Source organism: Pagrus pagrus (genome assembly GCF_965226575.1).
Source record: "Pagrus pagrus genome assembly, chromosome: 10".
NCBI lineage: Eukaryota > Metazoa > Chordata > Actinopteri > Spariformes > Sparidae > Pagrus > Pagrus pagrus.
Genome location: NC_140194.1, coordinates 26477208 through 26502632, shown reverse-complemented (window position 1 = coordinate 26502632; position 25425 = coordinate 26477208). Strand labels below are relative to the sequence as shown.

Here is a 25425-nt window from a genome sequence, read left to right as displayed (position 1 = left end):
ATGCCAAAAATAAAACAAAAACTCAAGTATTCATCATCCCTAAAAGCATAATTCTTCTGTTGTTATAATGAAACTGCAAAATAGACCTTATGGATTATTATCATGTTTTTTTGTTCTGTCCAGTGTTTACAAAAAGTTTTGGAAAAGGGTAAAGAAAAACATCACTCTGATGAAAATGTAGAGTAACACATTAAATTGCAAGGGAGTTATTTCATTTTAAATGCAGAAGCCCAGTTTGCTTTATCATTTTCATATGCTGAAGTGAAATGCAAAAAAACATTTCATTTCAGAGTCTTTGCTGACAAAAATATACAGGAAAAGACACAGAAATACATCAGTTTGTCCAGTGATCATGAACAAAATATTTCAGCGATACCTCATTTATCGTTATTTCATTGATCAGTAATGAGAAACACCCCCCAAATTTTGCTTGCAGAGGCCCAGTCTGCAGAGATTGTTTGCCTATTTGAACATGACACAAATGCAAAAATAAATTTCATTAAGTGTTAGTAATTCTTTCTCAATATATATAAAGGGCCATGCATTCATACATTTTATTTCCTCCGTTTTCCCGTGATAACGAGTTAATTTCATTTGTTTTTTCGAGATCTCGAGTTATTATCTCGAAATAACAACTGCCGTTTGCCCGAGATAACACTATAATTTTCTCGACATCTCGAGATAACGAAACTATGTTTTCCCGAAATAACGATATAATTAATTAGAGATCTTGAGAAAACAAAACCATAGTGTAGTATATTAAATCATTGCAGGAAACATCATTCAGTGTAGCAATGTCAGAGGAGCAGGAGCATATCGATCACCGCGTCACATATCTTTTCAATCAAGGCCTGACACAGGCTGAAATAGCATTATGCCTTGCTATTACAGATAATATACACAGTAGTGTGCGTAATCTAAAAAGAAGGTAAGCAAGGCTTCAGCTATATCAGCGGTGCAATCTAAGTGAGCCTGATGTTGTCGTTAACTACATAGCTGACCAGATACGAGGTCCCGGGCATCTCCATAATCTCAGGCCTATCATATCACAGTCATTATCCTGAGATCTTGAATTAATTATATCGTTATCTTGGGAAAACAAAGTTTCGTTAAATCAAGATCTCGAAAAAATTATCCCGTTATCCCGTTTCGAGATAATAACTCAAGATCTCAAGAAAACAAATGAAATGAACTCGTTATCACAGGAAAACGGAGGAAATAAAATGTATGAATGCATGGCCCTTTAGGGCTTCCGTAGTCGTAGTCATTTTGGACATTGGTGTTTTATTTTTAAACATGAGAATGAAAACTCTTTTTTTTTTTAACCTGATTTATGCCACCGGCACATATATGGCCAATTACATTTCAAATGCATTTAATCATTTTAATATAGAATTGTCAGTTTGAGATTTGTATAGAATGAAAAAAACATCTCTTCTTTTGTGGAAAAGTACAGTTTATACATAAATACTCTACAGATTTCCGCCATCTGTCATTTATTTCCACACAAAGAGATGTTGAGCCTATTTTTTCTTTCTCGCTCAGTCTGCCTTTGTGCCTCCTTAAAACCCAAGAGAGAAAGATATACCAGCTCAGACAATGCAGTTGCTGTTTCGATGTCCTGATAGGGCTGGATACGTGTTGCAACCTAAACCCAAAACGCAAAAACACAGGTCATTTGTCAAAGTATGGTAGCTGCGTTCAGCCCAGAGCCCTGTTCCCACCATGCTATTTTTGGTAGTGATTTGGATGCAGACTGTCCCAGAAAGTCACGTTCTGAGCGCAGTCTGTGGGGATTTTGAACTTCTCCATCCAGCTAATTACAGTCGTGGCTCTGCTCTTATACTCTGTGTCTATGAGGAACAGATGGACAATGGGTTTGACAGTCTGACTGTGTGACGCGTTATTGCGCCAGCAAAAGATCTGGTCAGGGAGTGTGTCCCAGAAGTCAGAAATTATGGGAAGTTAGTATCATTTTAAAAACAGGAGGGTGGCTGAACGGATCATAAACTGGGTTTGGCCTGAAGACAGCAGCATACAATACAACGGCATAATGCTGACAGATGGTGTGTGAAAAAGCTGGGAAGTCTGCAGTATCAGGCTGTGAAGTGGCAACTGCCCAGGGTCTGTGGATGCTGTGTACAGTATCTCCAAACAGTGGCACAGAAAATGCTAATGTGTTGATATAAAGGCCGTACATATGACAGCTGACCAAGGTATTGTGTTTGGAGATGTATTAAAAGTTCACTGCTTTCCTGAGTAAGGTTGAATTTTAGACCCAAAATCAAAGAGTGATACAAAATTATGGTGCATGTTCACAAAGGTTTTCAGGATTATCATATTAGTGCTTCAGATGTGGAGGAGACACAACTAAAATCTTTGATTTGGGTTTTTCTGAGGGCATGCCACAGTGGGTGAGAGTTAATGCAGATTAATACTGCCATCTAGTGGAAAAGTGTTACTATTGCAGATTATAGGAGCTTTATTGAAATGGGTGAGGCATATCCTTTTTTTTCTTCATGCTGCATTATGTCTTTTTAGTCCAGTTTTGATATGAAAACATCTGACAAATTGGCATTTACATGTAGACTCACTCCATTTACATACTGAGGGGTTCTCCAGATGTATAATACTGCACTTCCATGAAGTTGGGAGGCTTGTAAAAATATGTTTTATAAAGCAAAAATACAGCAGCAGAGCTGGAGACAGCCTTACTTGTAGTCCCTAGCTTGGCTCAAACCCTGGTCCTACATTTCCCATGATGCAATGACATAAAGACGTGTCTATCATTATGCTCCGTTCACGTCAACGTCGGAAGTTGGACTTTCATAGTTGCAATTTTCAATTTCTGACATCAAATTAGATACAATATTACAAATCCTGTAGTCTACAAATACACCTACCTCCTCTCATGGGGGATGCCACTGTTGTGTAACATCAGACAAATTTACAAGTAAGAATTCAAGTGGTGTCAGAGGTTGGACATTTTTGATTAGCAGCGTTTAGACCCATCCTGCCTGATAAACAGCCACTCCTTGTAAGCTCCACACCCTGTTTGTAACATAGGCTTTCTAGTATAGGCTACGTGCAGAGTCTCTAACTCTCGTTATCAGAGTGTTTTTTTCCAGATAGATATTATGCAACAGTTTTCACATGTTGTATAGGATGTGTGTGTAAAATTGGCGGAAGCAGACATTTGGACTTGTCGTGGCAGGAAGAGCACAGGTGTTACTAATAACATTAATGATGGCCCTGTTCCATTTAAGTCCACTTGGCCATGTAAGTAAGGCCAGCATGCTCAATGCTGTGGCCCCGACACTGGCACTGCAAATGGATTGCAGCCATGAATAACATTATTAGTTACAACTGCGTGTGACGCTTCAGAGTGCCTGCCATGAGAAAGATCTGTGCCCTGTCCAAAATCACACACACACAAGCGCATTCCTGTGTTTAAATGTCAAAAATACTGTAATTAATTGAGTTATCTGTTCATTTATTTATTTATATTTGCATTAAAAAGGTCCAGTGTGTAAGATTTATGTTTTCATTTGGGTAAAATCACCTGAAAATAAGAGTTATTGGTTCTCCATTAACTTAGAATAATCCCTCTATATCCACAGAGGGAGCAGGGCCTCTTCCACTAAGTCCACCATGTTGTGTGGCATGATTTGTACGGTAGCCCAGAATGGACAAACCAAACAGTGGCTCTGAAGAGGGCCGTTTGCATTGTTTCCATTTTCTTTTGCATTTTTAGTGGCCACTTGGTTTAATCTCTATATCATATTATGAGCTGATCAAACATTTTGTATGTTTCATGTTATTCTGTAAAGTAAATAGCGAGAACAGCTGTTTTTAAAAAAGGATACATTTCACTCTGTATTGTGGTAGAGGTGATGTAGAAAGTGGCAAAGTGGAAGTACTCAAAGTATACTACAAACATATCATATATTATCAAATTTGACTGGTTTATTGTCTAAATAGATAGAGCTTTTTGTTTAAGTCACAGCGCAGAGGCCATGTACCACATCTGGTTGACAAAATAATCTGGCAGCGTGAGTAGAGGAGGCCAGGGCTTTTAACCTGCCGCTGATTACCTCAACCCGCTGCAGGTGTGTGTGATCAGCCATAGCTCAGGCCCCCAGAAAGCCACGCCCACCGACTCCACAGCACCTCTGAAACGCATAAGCACAGAACAACCATCCCAAAATAACACAAAAAAAATCCAAATGTAACACAGAAAACCAATAAATATATTCTTAAAAAAAGGAATAGTGATAAAGTGATAAAACAGGCAAAATCACAGAAAAAGAAAGAGAGAAATAAAAGTAATGCAAAAATAGAAATGAATAATAATAAATAAAGAATAAAATCAATAAAGGACGCTAATAACGATAAGGAGACAACATCAGACTTTAGTGTGTTTGAATGCTAACATTGGCTCAATATTACAGCTGAGGCTGATGGGAATGCCTTTACCTTTGATATATTGATATTTGATATATTGCAGTATGACATCACATATATGCAACAAACAAAGTCATTTCAAGCTGTAACTTGTAAATGAAAACATGTTGCCAAGTTTCCTTAGTGTCTCTTTGGTGTTTAGGAGGACAAAAGCATCAAAGCCAGATAGAACCTACAGCAGTCTACATAAGGTCTTCAACATTTCTTCAGTCCGAATCTTCTTCAACCACTGGACCAGCCGTGAAAACAAGAGAAAAGCTTCAAGAGGAAGACGTCTGATCTGTTCAACGGAGACAACAGCATTTTTCTGAGACAGATTATACCAGCCGAAGGAAATGGATTTCTACAGCGAGCAGCCCAGCGACATGTCTCGGCAGAGACTTCTTCAAGAGCTGGAAACGACAAAAGGACAGCTGAAAAAGCAGAAAACCCTGAAAGAAATGTACATCAACAGGGGGAAAGAAACAACCAGAGAGCTAGAGCGGCTGAGAAAGTACAGCGATGATGTAACTCTCAGCAGCGCAAAGATAGCTACTCAGGTGAGAGATAACACCAGGCAGAAGGAGGACCTTCATAAAGATGTCAAACAAAAAGTCGACATCTGGCCAATCAGAATTGCTCCCCATACTGTGTCTTTCCGAAGTAACTTCAAGCTATATGTGCTCCGGTTTCTCCCATAATTTTCAAAACAACTGTTTAAATTTGGATTTGAATAAAAAATAATAATAAATTGGGAAAAAAATAAAATTCCTGCTCAAATAACTTAATTCTGTAGTATGTAGTAGTTGTGTAGTAATGTATGTAAAATGTAGGACTTTGTCTTTCTTGAGGTGGGAACATGTTTTGCCCCTCAAGTGGTATTTCATTTTTTGCACACTGTCATCATGGTCAGTCAAATATCCTGATCAAGAGGGACATAACATTCAATATCAGCATGTTAACACGCTCAGAAGGAGAAGGCTAATATGTCACTGCAAAGTTAAATTGATCATGTTCAATGGCGTACTTTAATAATAATAACAATAATAATAATGATAATAATAATAAACTATATTTATATAGCACCTTTAAAAATAGAGTTTTCAAAGTGCTTTGACAGTTAAGCTAAAGCAGGAAACTGAGGAAGACAATATTACAGAATAAACACTCAACAGTCGAGCCAAACACAAGGAAGCCGAGTCTAAAGCTTGTTAAAACAGACAAGAACAGACCATGTTAAAACACAAAAAGACAATATGAGATAGTCCAAGTAAAAGAAATAAAAGCATCCTGTTCTGTCATGCCAAGCTTACCATTGCACTTGTTTTTGTATTCAGCAGATCGTAAACGCCTAAACAAAAATACAGACAACCCTTTTGTATCAAATATGATTAACCTTTGGTTTGAAACTTGTATATATATATTTGAATATCAATCCTTCCTGGTCACATTTTAGCCCCATTTGGGGCAATGTCAATGTTAAACCAGGGAAAAGTGATGCAGGATTTCGGCTGTGGGCTGATAAGGGGTTAACTAAAATGCACAATATGTACAGAGAAGATGAAATATTAATGTCCTTCTCAGAAATATCAACTAGTGACAAAACGGCTCTCTCTACAGATGAATCGTTACTGTTGAGATTCCCCTTAAGGATTACGTTGCAACCATTACAGCTGTGTCAACAGCTGCCAGCTGAGGAGATCTGCCAGACCTGTCCCAAAACTTTTGGTAAGAAAGAATCATTTACACACCAAATAAATACAGGCCCAGGTTTAAAAACAGCGGAATTCCCCTTTAACACTAAATCGCTTACTATGTATTGAGTTATACCTAAATTGAGTTCATAAATGATAAATTCTGTAGGATTTAACAGTTTGAAGTATCTGGAGACTTTTCTGTTGTGTAGCAGCTGCTGTCAGTCCACAGGCATGTCCCGTCCTCCTGTCGTCAATCTTTATTCTCGTCAGCACTGCCAACTTCCTTTCATTAAGGAAGAAGTTCAAGTGAAGTGAAGTGGAGTTCAAGGCATTATGCCTTCGTGATTGTAATTACCCATTATGATCATCCTCTTATTTAATATAATCACAATGCAAACCTAATACTCACCCCAGGCTCTATCCACGTATGAGTCACTCAATAAGTACACCAATTTGTGAAAGGAAATTATTTGGGGTACGGCCTAGAATAACATTTTCATTTAATTTGCCCATTGAAAGAATAATGTGTTTGTTCAAGTTTTTGAGCTGTAGTTCTTGGAGGTTTTGCAGAGGCCACAGCTCTCCTGCCAGTTTCAGCTCAGTCTGCGTCTGCATTCCTCTGCAGCAGCACGACTGCCACATCTGAGCCTGAGTCGCAGCTTTGTCCTATTCTGACTTCCACAGAAACACATCTGGGCGTCTGAGGGCCACATGTATGGAAATGACCTCTAGAAAACTGTGTGCTGTGCTCGCATGTTGGCAGTGCTGTGCATCCTAAATGAATGCTAAAATAGCTCTAAAACAAATAAAAATAATTTTATATGGTTGCACTTCTGGTAAGTGTTCCTTAGGCTTGTGGAGAAGGTGGACTGTGCCAAGCAGTGAACAAAGTCTTTCTTTGTGGTTTCTGCATTATGTTACGTTCCAGAGCGTGGGGTGCGTGCATTGTATAATTGGAAATAATCACTTAGCTGAGTTTCATGTTCACGGAGTGTGAACTTTCCACATTTGTCCTCCTGTGAACCACAAAACCCAGCTAGTCGCCGGCGGTCATTCTGGCACCGTCACGTACGCTTCGGCCCGCTGAGGGAGCATGCAGTTGGCAAAAACAGAATTAACTTGTACACAAACATAGCTCCAGAAGGACTATAAACATGGTCACTCACCCGATCAGTTCTGCAACCCACAGAGCGAAGCCAAGATAAACAAGATTGTTTGAAAGAAAAAGAGATAATGTCTTAACCATACCATCATTTCAATCTAAAAGTATGACGACAGCAGAGTCGCCAGATTAAAATGTTGGAGTTTTATATCACATCAACATTACTACTGTATGTATCATACATTTCTCATCAGGATAAGGAGGATGGTGTGGTGGCGGTAAGATAGACAGGTGCGAGGGCTGCCAGACGTTTCTGCAAAACATGGATATGTTGAAACTTTGGATTTCTTTCATTGTTTCTTTAGGTTTAATTATCTAGAATTTCATAATGTGACAATACTGTTTGTGATCTGGTTAGGTTCAGGCACAAAAAAACCTGTGGTTAGGGTTGGGAAAAGATCATGTTTTGGCTTAAAATACCTGTTTTGGTCGCCACAAATGCGGCTAGAGATGTTCCAACATCTGGTCAAAAACATCCTGGTTTTATCACAACAAACAGGGCTGGAAACTGCGCAGAAGTCCCCTTAAAAATATCCTAAATGTTGAAATGCATCCTCGAACTGCAGTCACTGGCGTGGCTTGCTGTCTGTATCTCCAGCACTGCCTTGGATATGGAAGTTAGGTCATAAACATGCGATTTGAAAATGCGAACATGCTAGTGCTTTGTAGAAATGTGCTCACGTTTTATTCTGGTGACTGGGCTGGAGAAACAATGTTCGAGACCAGTTTGCTTCCTGCTTCAACTGACAAAACTGGGTAATTTTAGCACCGATTGAGACATTTTCCAGCTGCTGCTAAACTGGCTGCCAAAATTTGATCTGTTCATTACCCTAACCAAGTGTTTTTTGCGCCTAACCTAGCCGTAAACCTTAACCATAGCGTTGCCACAACAACTGAAACATTTATCCTGGCGGCTGGGTTGGACTTGTTTCACTGTCGAGTTGCATTAGCACAACAGTGGATTTTAAATTGCTGCTAGAGATGAAAAGGATGCTGACCATCAAAGACAAAGAAGTGTCTTTAACATATAACATATCCCTGTAAGTGATGAGAAAAGGATTTTTTTTAAGACCGTCTATAAACCTGGTGACAAGCAGCTGAAAGCATTTAAAGAGACGAGGTGCACAGTCAGAAGAGGGAGGGAGAGAGGGAGAGAGAGAGATCAGATGTGGATGGGAGGGGGGGAGAAAACACAGTCCCGAGGACAGATGGGGTGGGAGAACATAAGTGATGCAGAAAGTGCACAGTCTGGTGTTGTGCGAGGCTGCAGATGCAGGGTAAAGAGAAGGAAGGAAATGCAGCAGAAGAGCATCCTGGGTACTGATGGGCAGAGACACAGTGGCAGATGATACAAGCAGCCAACACTGAGAGTGATCAGGCCACCATGCTGCCCTGGAGGATGGTCATTGTTGGTCTTTTCTACTGCTGCATCAAAACAGGTGTTACGCAGCATCAGGCTAAAGGTAAGACTCGAGCTGAAGTGTGATATTTGAATGCAGGTCAGCAAACATTTCAGTTTGTGTACGTAGACACAAGTTTTCTCTACATGGTTCTACACAGAGAAAACAGTACTTTGCAGCAGTGTGAATGTTGCTTGTGTTGGCTACAGGAGAATTTCACACAACAGAACATTAAGTCAATTATTTATACGGTGTTAATGATGTTTTTGTGCAGGGGAGGACAGTGATTGAATCAGTCCTGGCTGCAGACTGAGTGTACTTTGGTTTAGTGTAACATAATATTGAATCATGAAAACAGATTGACTTTTACTCAAAACAAATTAACAAAATCTTGTACAAGCATAGCTTTGTAATAGGAATGACCTCATTGTGTTTATTGGACACAGGAATATTTTTATCTCTGCAGTCCTCCTACATGCGTGGGAAATGATCCGTCTACAGCAGCCCATTGTTTTGTTTTTCACCTACAGTAAATTTAATAGAGCAGAATCCAGTACGGTACAATGCAAAAAATGCAAAATAAGTGCCGTCTCACTCATTTGTCAGTTGAATACTGTGTTTTTAAGTTGAAGCACTTTATATTCTCAGCATGCTTTTATTATCATCTCACTACTGAGTTCAGATGTCATCCGCACCTGTTTCTAATACAAAAGGAGGAGCAGGGGGATCTAAAGACAATCTGACAGAGGAAACTCATATTCCTCAAGTGAATGAAAAGCATACCGCTGAGATATCCAGCCCTGCTCCTGTCATGAATCTCTTTCGTCTCATCAGTTGGGATCTTTTGATGATTTGATCAAATGTTATTGGTTCTATCGTTCACGGAGACATGAATTGAAATTAAAATCCAGGGATAACATGGCAGTGAAATAACTCAGATGTTTGATGTTTTCTGGTTCTGGCTGGGGACACTTCTACATTGACAGGAAGCACAAGCAGCACTAATAAAGCACTGAGAGTCATCAAAAGCACATATTTGTTCTCTGTTATCCCTTTGATACAGAGTTCAGCTGGTAAACATATGAACTGTTCTGTGCAGTTTTACTGATGTGGGTAATTTTAGGTATGTCCAAATTGCTCCAAAATAAGCACTCAGTGTATTTCATCAGTATGTTTCACTAGAACATAGATTTATTTAATCGTGGTAATTTGGAGGACCCCTAAAGAGTAAAAGTAATCTTTCTCTATAGTGCCAGGCCTTATTGGCCTTATTGAACATAGATTAATGGCGATCATTATCTAAACATTACAACTGACTCGTGTAGATGATCTGATCCTGCAGAGTCTATTAAAATATCATCATCTTGTTGAGCTTGTTACTTCTGACACCAAGTCAGTGGCGAGACGGAAAGAGTTGGCAGCTGGGTCGTTGACTCTGGCTCAGACATCTAATGGATTTCTTGATTTTGTTTCTCTCTCTGGTCACAACATCTTTACTCCAGACTGGACTCCAGACAAAACTGTACAGGTTTAATGGTTTGGATTGTGCTGCTGCAGATTAAATGGATGACATCAAACAGCACAGTCCAGTTCAGTCACGAACTCTACCACTGTCTCCAATTCTGCGTGACAGGGTAGCTATCTGTCTGGATTTATGTCTGCACGATTTCCTCTTCAGTTTTTTTCTTCCATCTGTTTTTTCTTTTCATCTACACTACATAAACAGTCAGTTAAGGTCAGGGAGTGGTAACCTAGAATTTATCCCATATACCAATACTGAAAGGAAGTACTCAGATCTTTTCTTTAAAGGTGCATTGTGTAAGAACTGGCCACCTGTTGAGTTCATACTCACACATAGGGGGGCAGCATATCACCAGAGTGACCAACGACTGCTGCCAACTGCAGCTGCCGTAAGTTAGCTATGTTAGCTCAGTTAGCGGTCCGGACTGGGAGCTCAGAGATCCAGCTAAGTGTTGGCGGTAACGCTGCTAGCACAGGAGCCTTAGAATGAGGTGACCAGCTGGTTAGCATGCTAAGCATGGTTTACAATATAATACGTAGACGTCTTAATGTTAAAACTGTTATAAAGTCACACATTCTGTCATTTTAGTGAAGTTTTTCAACCAAACTTCTCACATACTGCACCTTAAATACAAGTAGCAATGCCACAGTGTAGAAATACTTTACAAAAGTTACGCAAGTTATTATATTATAGTTATTATTTTATAATAATAGTACATAAGTAAAATGGACTGTCAAAACATCCTTAATATACAAATTACAATATTTGTCTGCCTCTGAATAACCGTACAGTAGAAGTAAATATTGACAGAAAATGGAAATACTGAAATAAAGTAAGTACCTCAACTTGTACTTAAATATGGTACTTTATTTGAGTAGATGTACTTAGATACTTTCCACCACTGCTTTATACCAAATGAAATTTAACTGTCTGAGCTTCAGACTTAACATGCTTTCATAAAAAAAAAAATGTTACAGACACTGGACAGTAAGTGAAAACAGCAGTCTGAATTTCTTTCCTGTTTGTCCCCTCACAGCCATGATGGTGGATCCCCCGACTTTTCCTTTAGCGCCACCAGCAGAAAGTTTCTTCTTTCTACTTAAACTTCATCATAGCATTACCATTTGGAGCATTTAGCTCAAAGCGCAACTGTCCAGCCTCATAATGGTTCTTGTAATTCAACCCAATCTGCAGAATAAATGTTGGCAATCATGTTTCTGCACACATATCTTGAAACTTTAGATTTCTTTGCCGTTCTTTTTTAATTTTGTCTTCTGACAACACTGTGTTATTGATCTGGTTAAGTTTAGGCACAGAAAACACTAATTTTGGCCTATTATACCTTTTTTAGTCACCACAAACACGACAAGATATGTCCCAGAGTCTAAAAAATAGACCCGACAAAAAGAATCCCTTTCAATCATCACTCTAGATCCACTATAAGCGTGAGGCAGTGCAGAGCCCCTGCTCACTGCCTGTTTTTTTTTTTTTTTCTTAGTATTTTGCTGTGTTCAGGATGTTTCTTAGTGTTTACAATACTGGACAAAGATAGTCGATTGTTGAGTCTCATTCCCAGGTCGTCAAATATTGATGCAACCCAGAGCGAGGATACATTGAACTCAGCAATCAACTGTCTTTATCCAGAATTACTTACTGCAGCTCTGAGCTGTTTGTTTACAAACAGCAACTGACAAATCCTGCATAGCATGCCTTTATGTAATGTGACTGCACGGTATTCATGGGCTGTCTATGCAAGTGCATTACAGTATGGTTATACTTCCTCATCGTCAAATCAGGGGGAAGGTTTTTCTTGCCTGTGAGTTTTCTTTGGCCACACAAGATTTGTCGTGGTTAACAGCCTGCACTGAATCATGCGTCTGAGGAATGCTGTGAAGAGGCAGAAATGCTAAGCCAGTACACTTCATGTCGAAGTCATCTGGATCCTGTTGTGTAATCCGTGTGCTGCTCCGCCTTTGATTCTTCTGCTGCTTTTGAAGTTCGAGGTCACGTCTCATCGCCTGCAGATAGAAGTCATCTGTAAGGTCAGAGAGGTCAGCGTTTCGAATGCACAGTGTGCATATCGTAGACTAACTGCAGTATAACGTGGTGTGAGCCCGGTGAGCCTCGGCCTCACATGTGCCAAAAGTCAGCGCCCCACTGAAGCCTATATTTCACGGTGGAGTTTAGGGTTTGTTTTTTGCTTTGCCTTTGGTTCCCCAGCAGTAAATCACAAGACAAAAATGTGACGAAATTATGAAAGCAAAGGTTTGCTCAGGAATCTGTCCTGGCTTTTCTACCTCCCTAATTCTCACTTTCTGTCTCTCTTTACCCACAAGCCCTATTTCCAGCTGCAAGCAGAATAAAAAGGGAATCTGCAACCGCGGTGAACCCCACCTTCCAGGACTCCTTTGATGATGTTCACCTATTATTTGAGGTGAGACAAATCTATCTGTTTGAAGTGCAAAACCAGCAAATAAACCTCAATAATGAGCATTTCTTTTCCTTCATTTCATCTACTAGATCCTGCTGGCTGGCGTACACTTTGAGGCCAGTGGAGCATTTTCAGTGCGAGATGCCGAGCTGGCTTCCCTCCGCAAGACGAGAAACCTGAAAGTCATCTGTGAGGAGGTCATTCCCAGGGAGCTAACAGACATATATCGGCTCATCTCTGACCTTTCAGATCACAACGGTCACCTGCAACAGGACGATTTTGAGCGCACCCTGTTGACGTTGGTGTACACCACCCAGCGGATGGTCAATTCCACTATTGAAAACCAACGAGACATGTGGGAAGAGTCTTTTGTTAGTCTGTACAAAGCCATCAAGCAGGATCTGACGGGAACGAATTAAACAGATACTGTGTTGCTACACAGCGGCCCCGTGTTGGACACATGGGGGGTAGTCCTGATATGTGCATGGATGAAATGTTTTGCGTCTTGTACTGTATGTTGGCAGGTTGTAAATGAGCCTTAGGCCCTGCCCACACGTTCACAGGTATTTCTTAAAACAAAGCTATTTCAGCTAAGTCACATGTGAACTCTGAGTATGCGTTATGATTGGAGTATGTGAGTTTGTATGTTGACGGAATGGATGTTTTATTGTGTTGACGTATTTAGAAAGACACAAACAGACAGTGATAACACAATGATGAAAAAGAGAGACAAAAACGGTTTGTTTTCTGACAAATTATCCAAGAATTCTGTGAAGAGCAGTCACACTTCTGTGCCTCGTTCGTAGTATTTTCTGTAACTAAACAACCGACCACAGGGCAAACAGTCACTTTCTTGTGCATGTGAATGGCCATGGGATGTGTGTTTTCAGGTGTGTTGTGTGGATGGAGATTCTTTCAGAAGTGGTGCTAAAACACTTGGACAGAGGTATTTGTTTTAAAAACCCAGTTTCCAAAAATACCCATGTACATACAGTACTGTACTAGGCCTAAGAGAGAAGTCAGAAACTGTTGCCACAAATCGTTAAGGTGCATGGACTGTAAAGACACAGTTATTAAAAGTGTTAATTCAAACATGAGGTATTGTGTTTATATATGTATGAAACTATACATTGGATTAGTATGCTGAAAGTGGCAATAAACAGCATGGATCTACTTACATTCACTTGTCTCTTCAGTGTTTGTTCACGAGCACCTGGTTTTGACTGACAAGATCGAAGAAAAAAAGTCTAAAGCTTTAAACCAAAGAAATCGTTGTTTATATTCAACAGTGTAAGCTCTGTGAAAACCTCAGCTTACTGTCCAGAAAAAACTTCAAGATTATATATACATATAATATATATCAATGTCAGCTTTATATCATTTATAACAATAATTACAAAATATCAAATAAAACTACAACCCTACAGGAAGTCCATGTATTAATATTATGCACAATGTCAATCGCAAATGTCACTCCAAAAGTTCATGTGAAATACTTTGCACCATGTTGTTACAGTACAAGAGAAAGAGGTCCAAACTGAGCTGCCTCTGATGGTTTCGTTTTTGGAAAATCCTCAAACTGGCATGTTGACGTGAGTGCACCACTCACAGCGAGACTCCGATAATGATCTGCGAAGGCTCTGGATGTCCCAGCGGCTGCTTGGGCTCCAAGGCATTAGTATCTGTTCCAGATCCATCCAGTGAAGTGGGCACACCAGGAGGGCAGAAAGGTATGTACCGGAGCCAGGAGGAAGAAGACAAGTAAGAGGTGATGCCGAAGGGAAGGTTGTAGACTTCTCCGCTCTCCAGGGTGTTGCTGGAGTCGTCCTCGTGAGCCTTGTTCCAGGCCAGGATGCCTCGTTCATGCTTTGATCCTGTTGGACACGAGTTAGATGTGTTAAATCATAGTAGCATGGTCTACTGAAGGTGCTGACTGTCTTCACGTTATTTTCTGACTGGACTTGTTTTCTCAAAAAGCTTGGGAACGCTGCATTATGTTCCAGGAACAATTATTCTTAGAAAGTCTTCCTGTTCTACTACATGTAAAGTACAACTGCCTCTCCTCAAAAATAAGTGTGATTTCTAAACTGTTTTGGAATTGAGTTTCTCTTTTTCTACCTGGATTGTCTCCTATTGAACAGTGAAGGAGGATTAAAAGAAGGAAGTTGCCACAGTATAAGATGCTATAAGTTGCTAACAGTGTCTTCAGGCCCAGACTTACAAAAGCCAGAAAAACCTGTTGCTCTCAGGCCACGTATATCAAGATAGCCTTTTCATTTAGTCCCACCACCACCACCCCAGCATCCTCCTGCAGGCTCAAGCAAGAGGCTTCAAGATATCTGCTCATCAGTGCCGAATATTTCTATGTAAACATATCCACGGGGGCTGATGAGGTCAGAACTGGGACACCAAACTCACTTGTCTGACTGAAATATAGTAACCCTTGACCCCATTTTAACAGCCACTGTGTCCCTGTTGTGACCCTTTTTCTTAATCTAACCTAAGCCAAATGATTATGAAATAAGGTTTATTGTGTCGAGTATTTTGACCTAAATTGAATCTTTACTTGACACTTCTGCTGAGACTACAAGTTGCATATTTTTACAATGTGATTTCACTGTTAATAGGATGATAGTATAATAAAGTATACAGATTTAAATTACTTAAAGATGAGAGTTTAAGATTTCATGGCATCTAGCAGTGTGTGTGCAGACTGCAACTGAATAGCCCCTGTCTCACCCTCCCATAGGGTGGCTGCTTAAAACATGAAAAATGCAGAAGGCCCTCTCCAGTGCCAGTGTTTGCTTTGAACATTCTGAGCTAACGTAGAAACATGGTGGTGCAACATGGCAAACTCAGTTGAAGAGGACCCACTCCCTCTGTAGATACAAAGGGCTCATTCTCAGGTAATATAGCATTACTAATAAAGTAGACTAAATCAACTAAATATATAATTTAATGGAAGATAATACCTGGGATTGTGTTGTCCAGTATGAAGCCAAAGAAACCTCCAACAAACATACTGGTTGTCAGGAGGACCAGCAGCACCTGGTCGAGTTCAACCACACCTGAACACAACATAATGAAATGAGTTCAATCTTAAAAATTAGAATGATGCTTTTTGTAATTAAGATTATATGGTGTGATTTTATTCATGCACCTGTAGCAATAGCCTCAGGGTGCTTCATTATCCAATTAGGAATGACCAGGCCAGAGAACATGGAGAAGCCAAACACGAAGATGTTTCGAGATGAATTCATGTCTGCGTACTGAAAATGTGAGGAGAAAAAACAACATTGGAGAAAGTGTTAGTCCTGTTTTTATGCAATATTTATGTCACAGTATAAATGTTATTGCTGAAATGCTGAGTGTACCTGCAGATTAGATACTCCTGCTGCAGAGATGACGCCAAACATAACCATGAACATGCCTCCGATCACGGGAGTCGGGATAGTGGTGAATATAGCGCCCACTTTACCAAACACACCCATGACAACCATCAAGACTCCACTGGCTATTATCACCATGCGACTGCCAACCTTTGAAAAGAAAACTTGTATTAGTACAGCTTCAATATACCCTTAAAGAAAAAAAGCGGTTTTAATTATCACAAATCCATCAGATTGAATAACAGCGGCTCATCTTACCTTCGTAATACCAAGCGCTCCAACATTCTCGCTGTATGAGGTGGTACCGTTTCCTGTACCCCAGGCTCCAGCCAGCAGACAGCCCAGTCCCTCAATGCCAATCCCTCTGTTTATAGCATGTTTAGGGGGAGGTGGAGCCCCGGACAGCCTGGCACAAGCGTGGTAGTCCCCAACAGACTCTATCATGGAGGAAATCACACCAGCCAAGATGCCAACCACCCCTGCCAGGCTCACAGTCGGCATCCCCCACTGACCTAAGTTTGGATTCAGGCATAAGGAAACATAGAATGACACAGAACATAAGGCTTGCAAGACCTTTTTTTTTTATTCTTATTTTTTAAAAAGAGTCACTTCAAATGATAGTTTGGCAGCTTCTTACCCGGGTATGGAAAAGTGAACCAGGGAGCTCGGCTCATAACATCTCCCTTTAGATCAGTGCGTGCCATGTAACCGTACCGGTGTGGATCAGTAGGAAGTACATTGTAGATTGTCAAGATGTAGCAGATTAGCCAAGAAATAGTGATTCCAAGCAGCACCTGAGGATATGTACCAAAGAAAAAATCACCTCTTATGTCTTGTCAACTGATGTGAAGACAAAATGCATGATTTATTTTTATATATCTCAACAGTTTGATACATACAGGGAGAATCTGGAAGACGTAGACACGAGAGATGTGCAGTTTTTTATCCTTGCTGTACGAAGGAAATGGCACAGGTATGTGACGGAGGTACTGAGAGAACAGGGTGATCAGTGCTGTGGTTCTGTGTGGGACAGGGACAAGGAGAATAATTCACATTGTTACATTCACAGTGTAAAATATAAGTAGCACTGCACTTATTTGTGCTAAGTAGAGCAAACTTTTAATAGGCTTTCCTGCCCTGCAGAGAGATTAAGGCTTTACACAGATTTCAAGTCTATTATTAAATTTAGAAAACCTTGGCTGTACTCTCGACAGGGGATCAAGCAGATTTAACATCACCTATAAGATAAATTGTTTGGCAAAAGTGCATTAAACTTGCATGAACTCATTTTTACAGAGTTTTCCATTTAGTCGATATCTTGTGCTGCTGATCCCAAACTTTAAAATGACACTGGGGAATTTTACCCACATGGCAGCCAAGCCCCAGTGGTTCCCAGCACTGGTACCAGCTGAGTCAAACAGGGACAGTCCGATGAGAGAGATGGTGGGAGCGATGGTGAGAGGTCCAATGAAGCGCATGAAGAGACCAATGAGGCCAGAGAAACCAACGAACACCTGCAAGAGTGAGCCCACCATGATGGATCCCTGCAGCTGAGGAGAGACACAAGGAATTTACAGTCAAGACGTGGCATCACTCCTGTTACAAAGGTATTTACCAGAAATTAACATAAGTTATAATCTTCAAAACATAATATATCATTGTCATCTCATTTTTGTTACCATATACAATTTACACATTGGTTGAGATGGCTGTTCATTCTACAGTGATACCATTTGTGCTGCTTAAATACACTGATAAGTTGTATTGAGGTCTCAAAAAATCTCCTCTGATACAGAAAAGTCAATGTCTCGTGAGTTCAGACTGTTACTGTCAACCACAACTATCCATTACAAATAAGTTTTTTTGAGATCCATCTGTCCTATTCCCACACAGCTAGCCACTCACTACTGAACCTGAACAACAAACAATCAAAACAGCTGTGGCTCTGCATTGATGTTTTAACACGGAGCAGAATATGTTCAAACTAGCATGAAACATGCACACCTAATACACCCAATACATAACACAGCAATTGGACAATGGCTACTTCTGTGCAGCTGAAGGTTCTGTTAAACAATGAGCATCTGTCCCTGCCCAAGCACCAGGGCTGATACACAAATACTAATTTGACACACTCGTCCTTGCCCGTGGGACGGTCCTAAAAACCAACACTGTCACGTAGAGTGGTTGACCTACTTCCAGTGCGTGTAAAAACTCAAACCCAGTCTACCAGTATATCACATCTGGCTGTGGCCGGATCACCACACGAGCTGCAAGTGTTGTGCTAGCTTCGATACACAACTAAAAAAACAGGTAGAGAGGTCATCCACCAATTGGAGGGTCATTTGTTTGATTCCCAGCCCCTGCAGTCTACATGTGGAAGTACCCTTGGGCAAGATACTGAGAACCAAATTGCTCCCGGTGGCTCTTCCATCTGTGTGAGTGTGAATGGTTAACGCTCCTCATGAGCAAGTGGCAGCTCACATGGGAGCCTCTGCCACCAGTGTATGAATCTGTGTGTGTGAATGCTAACTTGTGTTGTAAAGCACTTTGAGTGGGAAAAACTCTATATAAATACATTAAATTTACAGTCCATTTGGGCTGTTTACACCTACTCATTTTGAAAGAGCAGTGGCCAGTTGGGGAAACTCCAACTCTCAACCAACTAATAGTTTAATTTCATCACTCAGTGAGTCAGAGACAGACTTCTTGTGGACTTGGCCGTCCACACAGAGCACCTGTTGTTTTGTCGTCGAGCAGAGCTTCGTGTTTTTCCTAAAAATAGTGAATTTTTGTCAATTTAGGGGCATAACTTTACAACAAGCTGAGCAACATTCACAATGATATCGATAGCCATGCTATGGCCTTATAGTTGACATGTTAGCAAACAGAGCAGCATTAGCAGCCATGTTTCTAGCTGCCTGATAAATGTATGTCCTATATTTGGTGTTATTTTAGTTCTGTTGCCTTTACCAATTCTTCAGAAATATACATGTGAAGAAAATAGTCTTTTGTCAACTGTTAACTAAAGTTCAGTTGGGATTAGAAACATCAGAAGGTTTACTCACTGCTCTCATTCGGCTCTGCCACACTTCTATGTATTCTGGGGAGGAGGTGTTGACTAGGGTGGCATTTTGGGTCCAAGCAGGACACGTCCACTCTGGCATGGACAGCATTGCCATGGAAGGTGCCAATAATGTGAACGTACCACCTTGGAGAATGGGCAGTCTGGAAATAAAGAGGTAAGGCAATTAAGAGAAGGGCACCAGACATCCTCAGATATCATCATGTCAGATGTTCTGCTCCTGTAGACATCCAGTTTGGAGCGTATAACAAAAGACATGAAAAGATTACGTTTGCTTGACGTCAAGAGTGTCTCTGTATCTACAGCCACTGCTTGGTTCACTCACATGTGACTGAATGGTTGATTTAAATCATGTGAAGGTGGAGAGAGTGACTCTCTTATTAGGCCGGTTGCTGTACTAGAGTTTAACTGAGTTAAAGTCATCTGCTATGCAATAATCCTCATTATGCTGCTCACTTGACTGTCAGCAATTCACATCAGATTGTTACAGACTTCAAATTTGTGTTTCCGTCTCTCACAGTGAGTCAGAATAGTCATATGACAAGTATATTTGTGGAAAACATGGAAAACTCAAGGAAATAGCAAAGACACATTTTAGCAAATATCTTTTGATGGGAGTTTATAATGTTTTCATCCTAAGGGGGTCAACAAAAAAATTGCATTATTTTTCTTTTGGCTTCTCTGAAACATTGAACGAACCCATTGTTTTCCTCACAGCTGACCTCCAGGTATTTGGAGAGAGACAAGAAAGCGTCAGTGGTGCTAAGCCAGGAGAATGTGGATTTAGCAAGAACTAGATTCCAAAAGTAATAAGACGGAAATTCCTTCACTAATCCTGCTGTGACACAAATATTCGGCCTGGCTGAGCCTGCGCAAGCACAGCACAAGTTCAGAGCAGCAAAACACGGTTTAAGTCTGTAGTTCTGATAAACAATAATCAGCCGTGACATCATTTCAAGTGTTCGGTGTTCATGCCACTGCACACAAGTGATGCTACACATTGAGTAACACTGAGAGAAGAGCTGCTGGTGTTGACTTCTTTATTTGGTTTATTTGGCTTTTTTATCGAGAAGAAAATTTATTTCACAACATCAAATTGTATCATGTTGTACCAGATCCTATTGTTTTGTGTTCATGCTGAATTACATGTATTTGGATTGTATTGTATCATATCATAACAGAATGTATGTTGTCAGATTGTACCGCATCATATTGTGTCATATTATACTGTATTAATCAGTACATGTACAGCAGTGTACTGTTGCCATGTCGAAGAAGAGTCAACAGATCAGTATCACATCAGAGCGTGAGGTTTATTGTTGTTACAAGATGTTTTCACTTTATAACTTGATATTTTCATATTTTTATGAAATACAATCTTGTTATTATGTAAAATGGTTCATGTTATAAAGATTTTTTTTTACATTTTATCACATTATAACATGAAATGTTTCACATTATCACATCATAACAAGATGAATAGTATATTGTTATAACAGGATAAATTATGATGGTATAAGATGAAACATTTTATGTTATAATAATAAATAAATTAATAAACAATAAATAAAATCTTGTTTCATGTTGGTTTCATGTTATAACAGGATAAATATCATATTTTTATAACAGAAGATTCCTATTATATTGTGATAAGTCTGCCTGAACATTTGAAAGCATCTTTATGTAAAAGCTCTACTTCCCCTCTGCTAATCACTCGACTAGAAGCTGTGCCTGCTGTACCCACACACTGGAACACTCCATTGTGTTTTTGTGGTTCAGGCTGCACTAACTTTGGCAGCCTCACAGTTCAACAAGGTTAAGAAGGACTTCTGAGAGATGTTTTGTTCTACCTGTTTAAGAAGCAGCCGCATGGTGAATTCCACTTTAATGAACCTGCTCCACACTCTTATCTTATCTTCTTATCTTACTTAGTAAATTAATGTTTGGAAACAGACATCTATTGTCTTTAACCATTCCTAACAAAAGTAAACATTTAATCCCCCAGCATCCTATCTGCCTGCTCATTAACTACTTCTTCTTTACTTGCTCACCTAATGCCGAAGGTAACTTGCAGCAGAGTGCAAATACCAGAGACGAAGAAGATGGTGCTGATGAGGTGGCTTTGTGTGAGGCCGTCGTGCTGCAGACACAACCCCTGAGACAGGATTAGGGGGATGGCGATGATGCCTCCAAATGCGGTCAGACAGTGCTGAGAGAGCAAAGAGAAAAAAAGGGGATGTTATGTGCTGCAGGGTAATATTCTGCCTGAGAGACTAAAGCATTATACCAAACATAAACTGATCTCTGCATGTGTGTGGGACACTGAACATTACTGTATGAGTGCATTACCCATAAAGTTTACCATCTCAACTGTATCTGAAGCAAATTTCACATCAGGCCTGCGAACATAAAACCAAGTCTAACCAACTGTGAAGGAAGCATCAAACAGAAGCTCTCATGCAGCCCTGCGGTCGTGTTTGCATTGTTACATAACATCATAAACAACACAGGCTCTTAATCAGGAAATGAATGGGGACTAATTGTCAACATGACCTTAAAACCACTCTACTGACGTACCTGGATGCCTAGAAGGATGCACAGGTACCAGGGAGGAACATCTGTCACACAGTATGCTAGCTTATTGCAGTCCCCCTCCGTGGACGTGTCCATTTCCTCTCCTTGTTTTGTGTCCGGTAGATCACAAAAGCGCCCTTCAAGCTTCAATTAGTGGGACAGAAAGGCAAACAGAGGTCAATTAGAGGTACAGAGGAAATGATGGCACACTGCAGCAGTCATTTATTTAAATAACAACAGAATGCTTCAACACGTTTGAACTCCCATTCAACCAGTCCATAAACTTGTATTTTCCTAGGGAGCGGATGTGATTAGCTTGTGACTTTTATCAGCCATAAAAATAAATGATTTGCTTCAGAAATCAATTTTCTCAATCAAAACAAAAAGCCACAGTCTAATTTTCAATAGGTTTGAAGCAAGAATTGTTTCCATAATCAATCATAGATTTGAAATACAAGTATGCATAATGTCTTTCTATATATTTTTTTACATCATTCAAAAAAGCAGTTTCTTCTTGTGTCTCTGACTAGACGGCGTTCCCTGTACCTTTTCAATAATGTGATTTTAGGCATGGAAGAGCAAGAATGTAAACAAGTACATTCATATGTATCCATGACTACGACTACTTTACTAGCTTATCTATCTGGTATCAATTATTAACTGACAATAAAATCTAGTTTCCACTACAATTAGAGGAGAGATTAGTTAATAACTAATACTTATATACAGTAGTCTGCTCACCTTCACAAAGTTTAAAAGTAAATCACTGGGATATTTACTGGTAGACACACTGGAATAAAACGTATAAACAAACTAATTAAAATAATATAGTTCAAGCTTTACAGCCATCAGAAAAAGCTTCACAAGTGTGCAGTCTTTTCAAATCACATCCTTGTAGTAGAGGGAGTAAAATCCATACTCACTGCAAATGCATAGTTGTCAAGACCGTTACTTTCCTTCTCTGGAGCCATGTCAACTTCAGCCTACAGGCTCAGGTGCAGGTGGTGGTCCTCTGAGCCCGAAAACAAAACAGAAAAGTGAAAAAACATGAGTGAGAGAGGAGGGAGCACATCAAGAGAGGACCGGGGGAGTGTGAAACAGAGGGCGTGGGCTGGGCAGCTTGCTGGGAAGGAGCAGAGTTCAGACATGAGACTGTAGCGCATGCTGATTGAAATGAGTCCCACCAGCAGCTCATGTGAACCCAATTACAACAGTAATAGCAGCTGACCAGGGGATAGGCTATCAGACTGGGGATGACATTTTTCCTGCCTTTGCTTGGCCTCAGAGAACTGTAAGGAGAATGAAAGAGCAGAAACATATATAACTCCTTGAGAGGAGTCTACAGGGAGCAGTACTGTACTTACTGCTTGTTCTCGCCGGCTGTTCGACACACAGTCAAGTCAAATTTCTGTAGTCAGAAGTACTGAATGGTTAAAAATCCAGTCTTCGGGGCATAGCTCGGGTATGTCTTGCCTTTTTCAGCCGACTTCCTTCTAATTTTAACACCGAATGTTTGTTTTGGGAGGGCAAACTTCCACAATCACATGTTGCCAGACTATCACATGGTGCAAAGCAGTTAATGATGACTGGGATATGTTCAGTAAATTGCATTTCCTTATTTACCGTATAGCTCTGCTTTCCCTGAAATGATGTTAGATTAAATAAGTTTATTAGACGGAATTAAGAGATTGATAGCAGCCCACATCTACTTCATTAAGAAGGTCCAAATGAGGACATTCGTTAGTGATATGGCAGCAGATTCTCACACTGCTGGCACCGCACCGGTGTGTGGGTGAGTTTTCACATGCTACAGGATTGTTTATCTGCGTCTTTTCTTGTTTCAAGGTAAAAGATCCAGGTCACAAACCGGCTGATGTGTCAAAAGGTAATTTGGTAAAACTCATCAAAGGAACACCTCAGCACATTATTCCCAGACACAGTCACAGCCTCCAGCTGCCCCTGCTGAATTTTATGTGAGGCATAATGTCTGGGCACTAGTTTTTCCACTATTTACTTCACAGTTTAGTAGGTGATTAGATTAAAAAAGCACTTTCCGCGTCTAGATCTACAAGAAATTTACACAAATCATTACTGCATAACCCACAATTGTCAGTCCTCATAAAGTACAAAGTATTTCAATAGTATAGCACCCTGTGGCCATATATATCTACATAGACTAGTATAGTCATATTACAACATGTGGAAAACTTTGAATATAAAATAATTTCAGGAAATTCATAAAAATGTATTTGACTGTATTTACTTGCCATAATATTAATAAAGTAGTCGTAGAAAATGTTAGTTGTGTTATGAAAATACATTCTAGCAACATCATTTTTTACAGCAAATCACATCTTGTAATCTATTAAAGGGGCAGTTCAATGCAAAACCAAAAATTGATATTTTTCGTCTTACCTTCAGTGCTATTTATCAATGAAAATAAATGGCGCTCGAGACCAATACGTGAAAAGACTGATGCTCGGGTCCGATCACATCACTTATAAAATCAGTGAGTTGATCAGTCTCCGTGTTCGGCATGATGTTGTTTAATGTCAGTGACAACTTCTGTAGTCTCATTTAGCCACTTGTTAGCAACCGCCGTTTTTAAGACACGTAAGCGCTTAATGATGTATTTGATGACGCAGAACAAAATGTGTAAATATGTTCAATCTGTGGTAACCACAGACCTTATTTCAGGCACTTAACTCAAACCCCATTCAAAAAACTCATTGACTTTCGGAGGAGGGAACCGGATGTGCAAAAATGCTAACAGATTTTTGTTGTTTAGGGCTCATTACTACAGCTCTCTCTATGACTGCTAACCTAGCTGCATGGCTAACTGCACTAGCTACCTAGCAACGAAGCTAGTGGTATCTGTCCATCAGGAAACGCCATTAAGCACCTTGGTGTTCTTGGAGGCTACGTACAGCACCAGTCTGGAGGTGTTCATTTGGAGGCTGCTTGTTAGCAGTAGCTAGCAGTTAAAGCTAGCTATCCAGAGCTGAGGCAGAGCAGCCAGAGGACAGCAGAGGGAAAACCAGACAATATTTTTCCATAAAATATGATCTGATATGAAGTTTGACCCAAATCAATCAACTGAAACTGTAACTCCATGAGACACGCTCATCAGAAAGCCTCCACTCTAGCTAGCTGCAACCTTTTCATACATCCATGATAGCGTGATAAAAATTAGGAGAGCATTTCATGGATGTTAAATTGAGTGCTGAGTGCAGGATGAGTCATTTTCAGGAAGTTACAGGCTGATCATTTAATCATTGTTAAGGCAATTAACTCAAAACCACAAATCACAAATGTCAACCTCAGTGCACTGCTGGAGGAAAAGTCAGGGGAGTTTTACAGCAACCCATCTAATATTCAAGATATTTCAGTGTGGGTTGACCAACCAGCAACCAACTGGTACCTAGTATTTATATACCATAGGGCTATGTAATGCTCTCCTCCAACAGTTTGAGCATATTTCAAAAAGTAGTTACAGTAGTTAAAGTAAAACTTTTCTCTTGACTTTTCATATAGTCGGAATGGGAGCTTGAAAAAATCCCCCAAACAGAGTAGATAAAGGAAATTGAGCTCACATGAAACTTGCAAAGCGAGAGAGAGGCAGTGCTGGCACATCATGAGGTCTCCTGCTTTGTGTGCATGTGACTGTGTGCAGTATACAGTGTAAGGATCCAGCACATGTCAGGTAGTGAAGGCCGGGGATT

At 40.1% G+C, this 25425-nt stretch overlaps 2 protein-coding genes across 2 annotated transcripts; one reads left to right on the top strand and one right to left on the bottom strand.

Moving 5' to 3' along the window:
- Positions 1 to 8541: 8541 nt before the first annotated feature.
- Positions 8542 to 13945, top strand: LOC311263436 (protein FAM180A-like). The gene is made up of 3 exons (XM_084363499.1): positions 8542 to 8765; positions 12561 to 12658; positions 12745 to 13945. The coding sequence occupies exons 1-3, from the start codon at positions 8648 to 8650 to the stop codon at positions 13072 to 13074; spliced, it is 546 nt and encodes a 181-aa protein (XP_084219625.1). The 5' UTR covers positions 8542 to 8647; the 3' UTR covers positions 13075 to 13945.
- Positions 13946 to 14118: 173 nt separating this feature from the next.
- On the bottom strand, positions 14119 to 22715 carry slc23a4 (solute carrier family 23 member 4). Its single transcript, XM_084363497.1, has 12 exons — positions 22627 to 22715; positions 21707 to 21847; positions 21181 to 21338; positions 19113 to 19272; positions 17413 to 17594; positions 16944 to 17064; positions 16682 to 16838; positions 16303 to 16556; positions 16030 to 16194; positions 15816 to 15924; positions 15628 to 15723; positions 14119 to 14529 (listed from the first exon to the last, which is right to left on the bottom strand). The coding sequence occupies exons 1-12, from the start codon at positions 22672 to 22674 to the stop codon at positions 14261 to 14263; spliced, it is 1860 nt and encodes a 619-aa protein (XP_084219623.1). The 5' UTR covers positions 22675 to 22715; the 3' UTR covers positions 14119 to 14260.
- Between the last annotated feature and the right edge of the window lie 2710 nt (positions 22716 to 25425).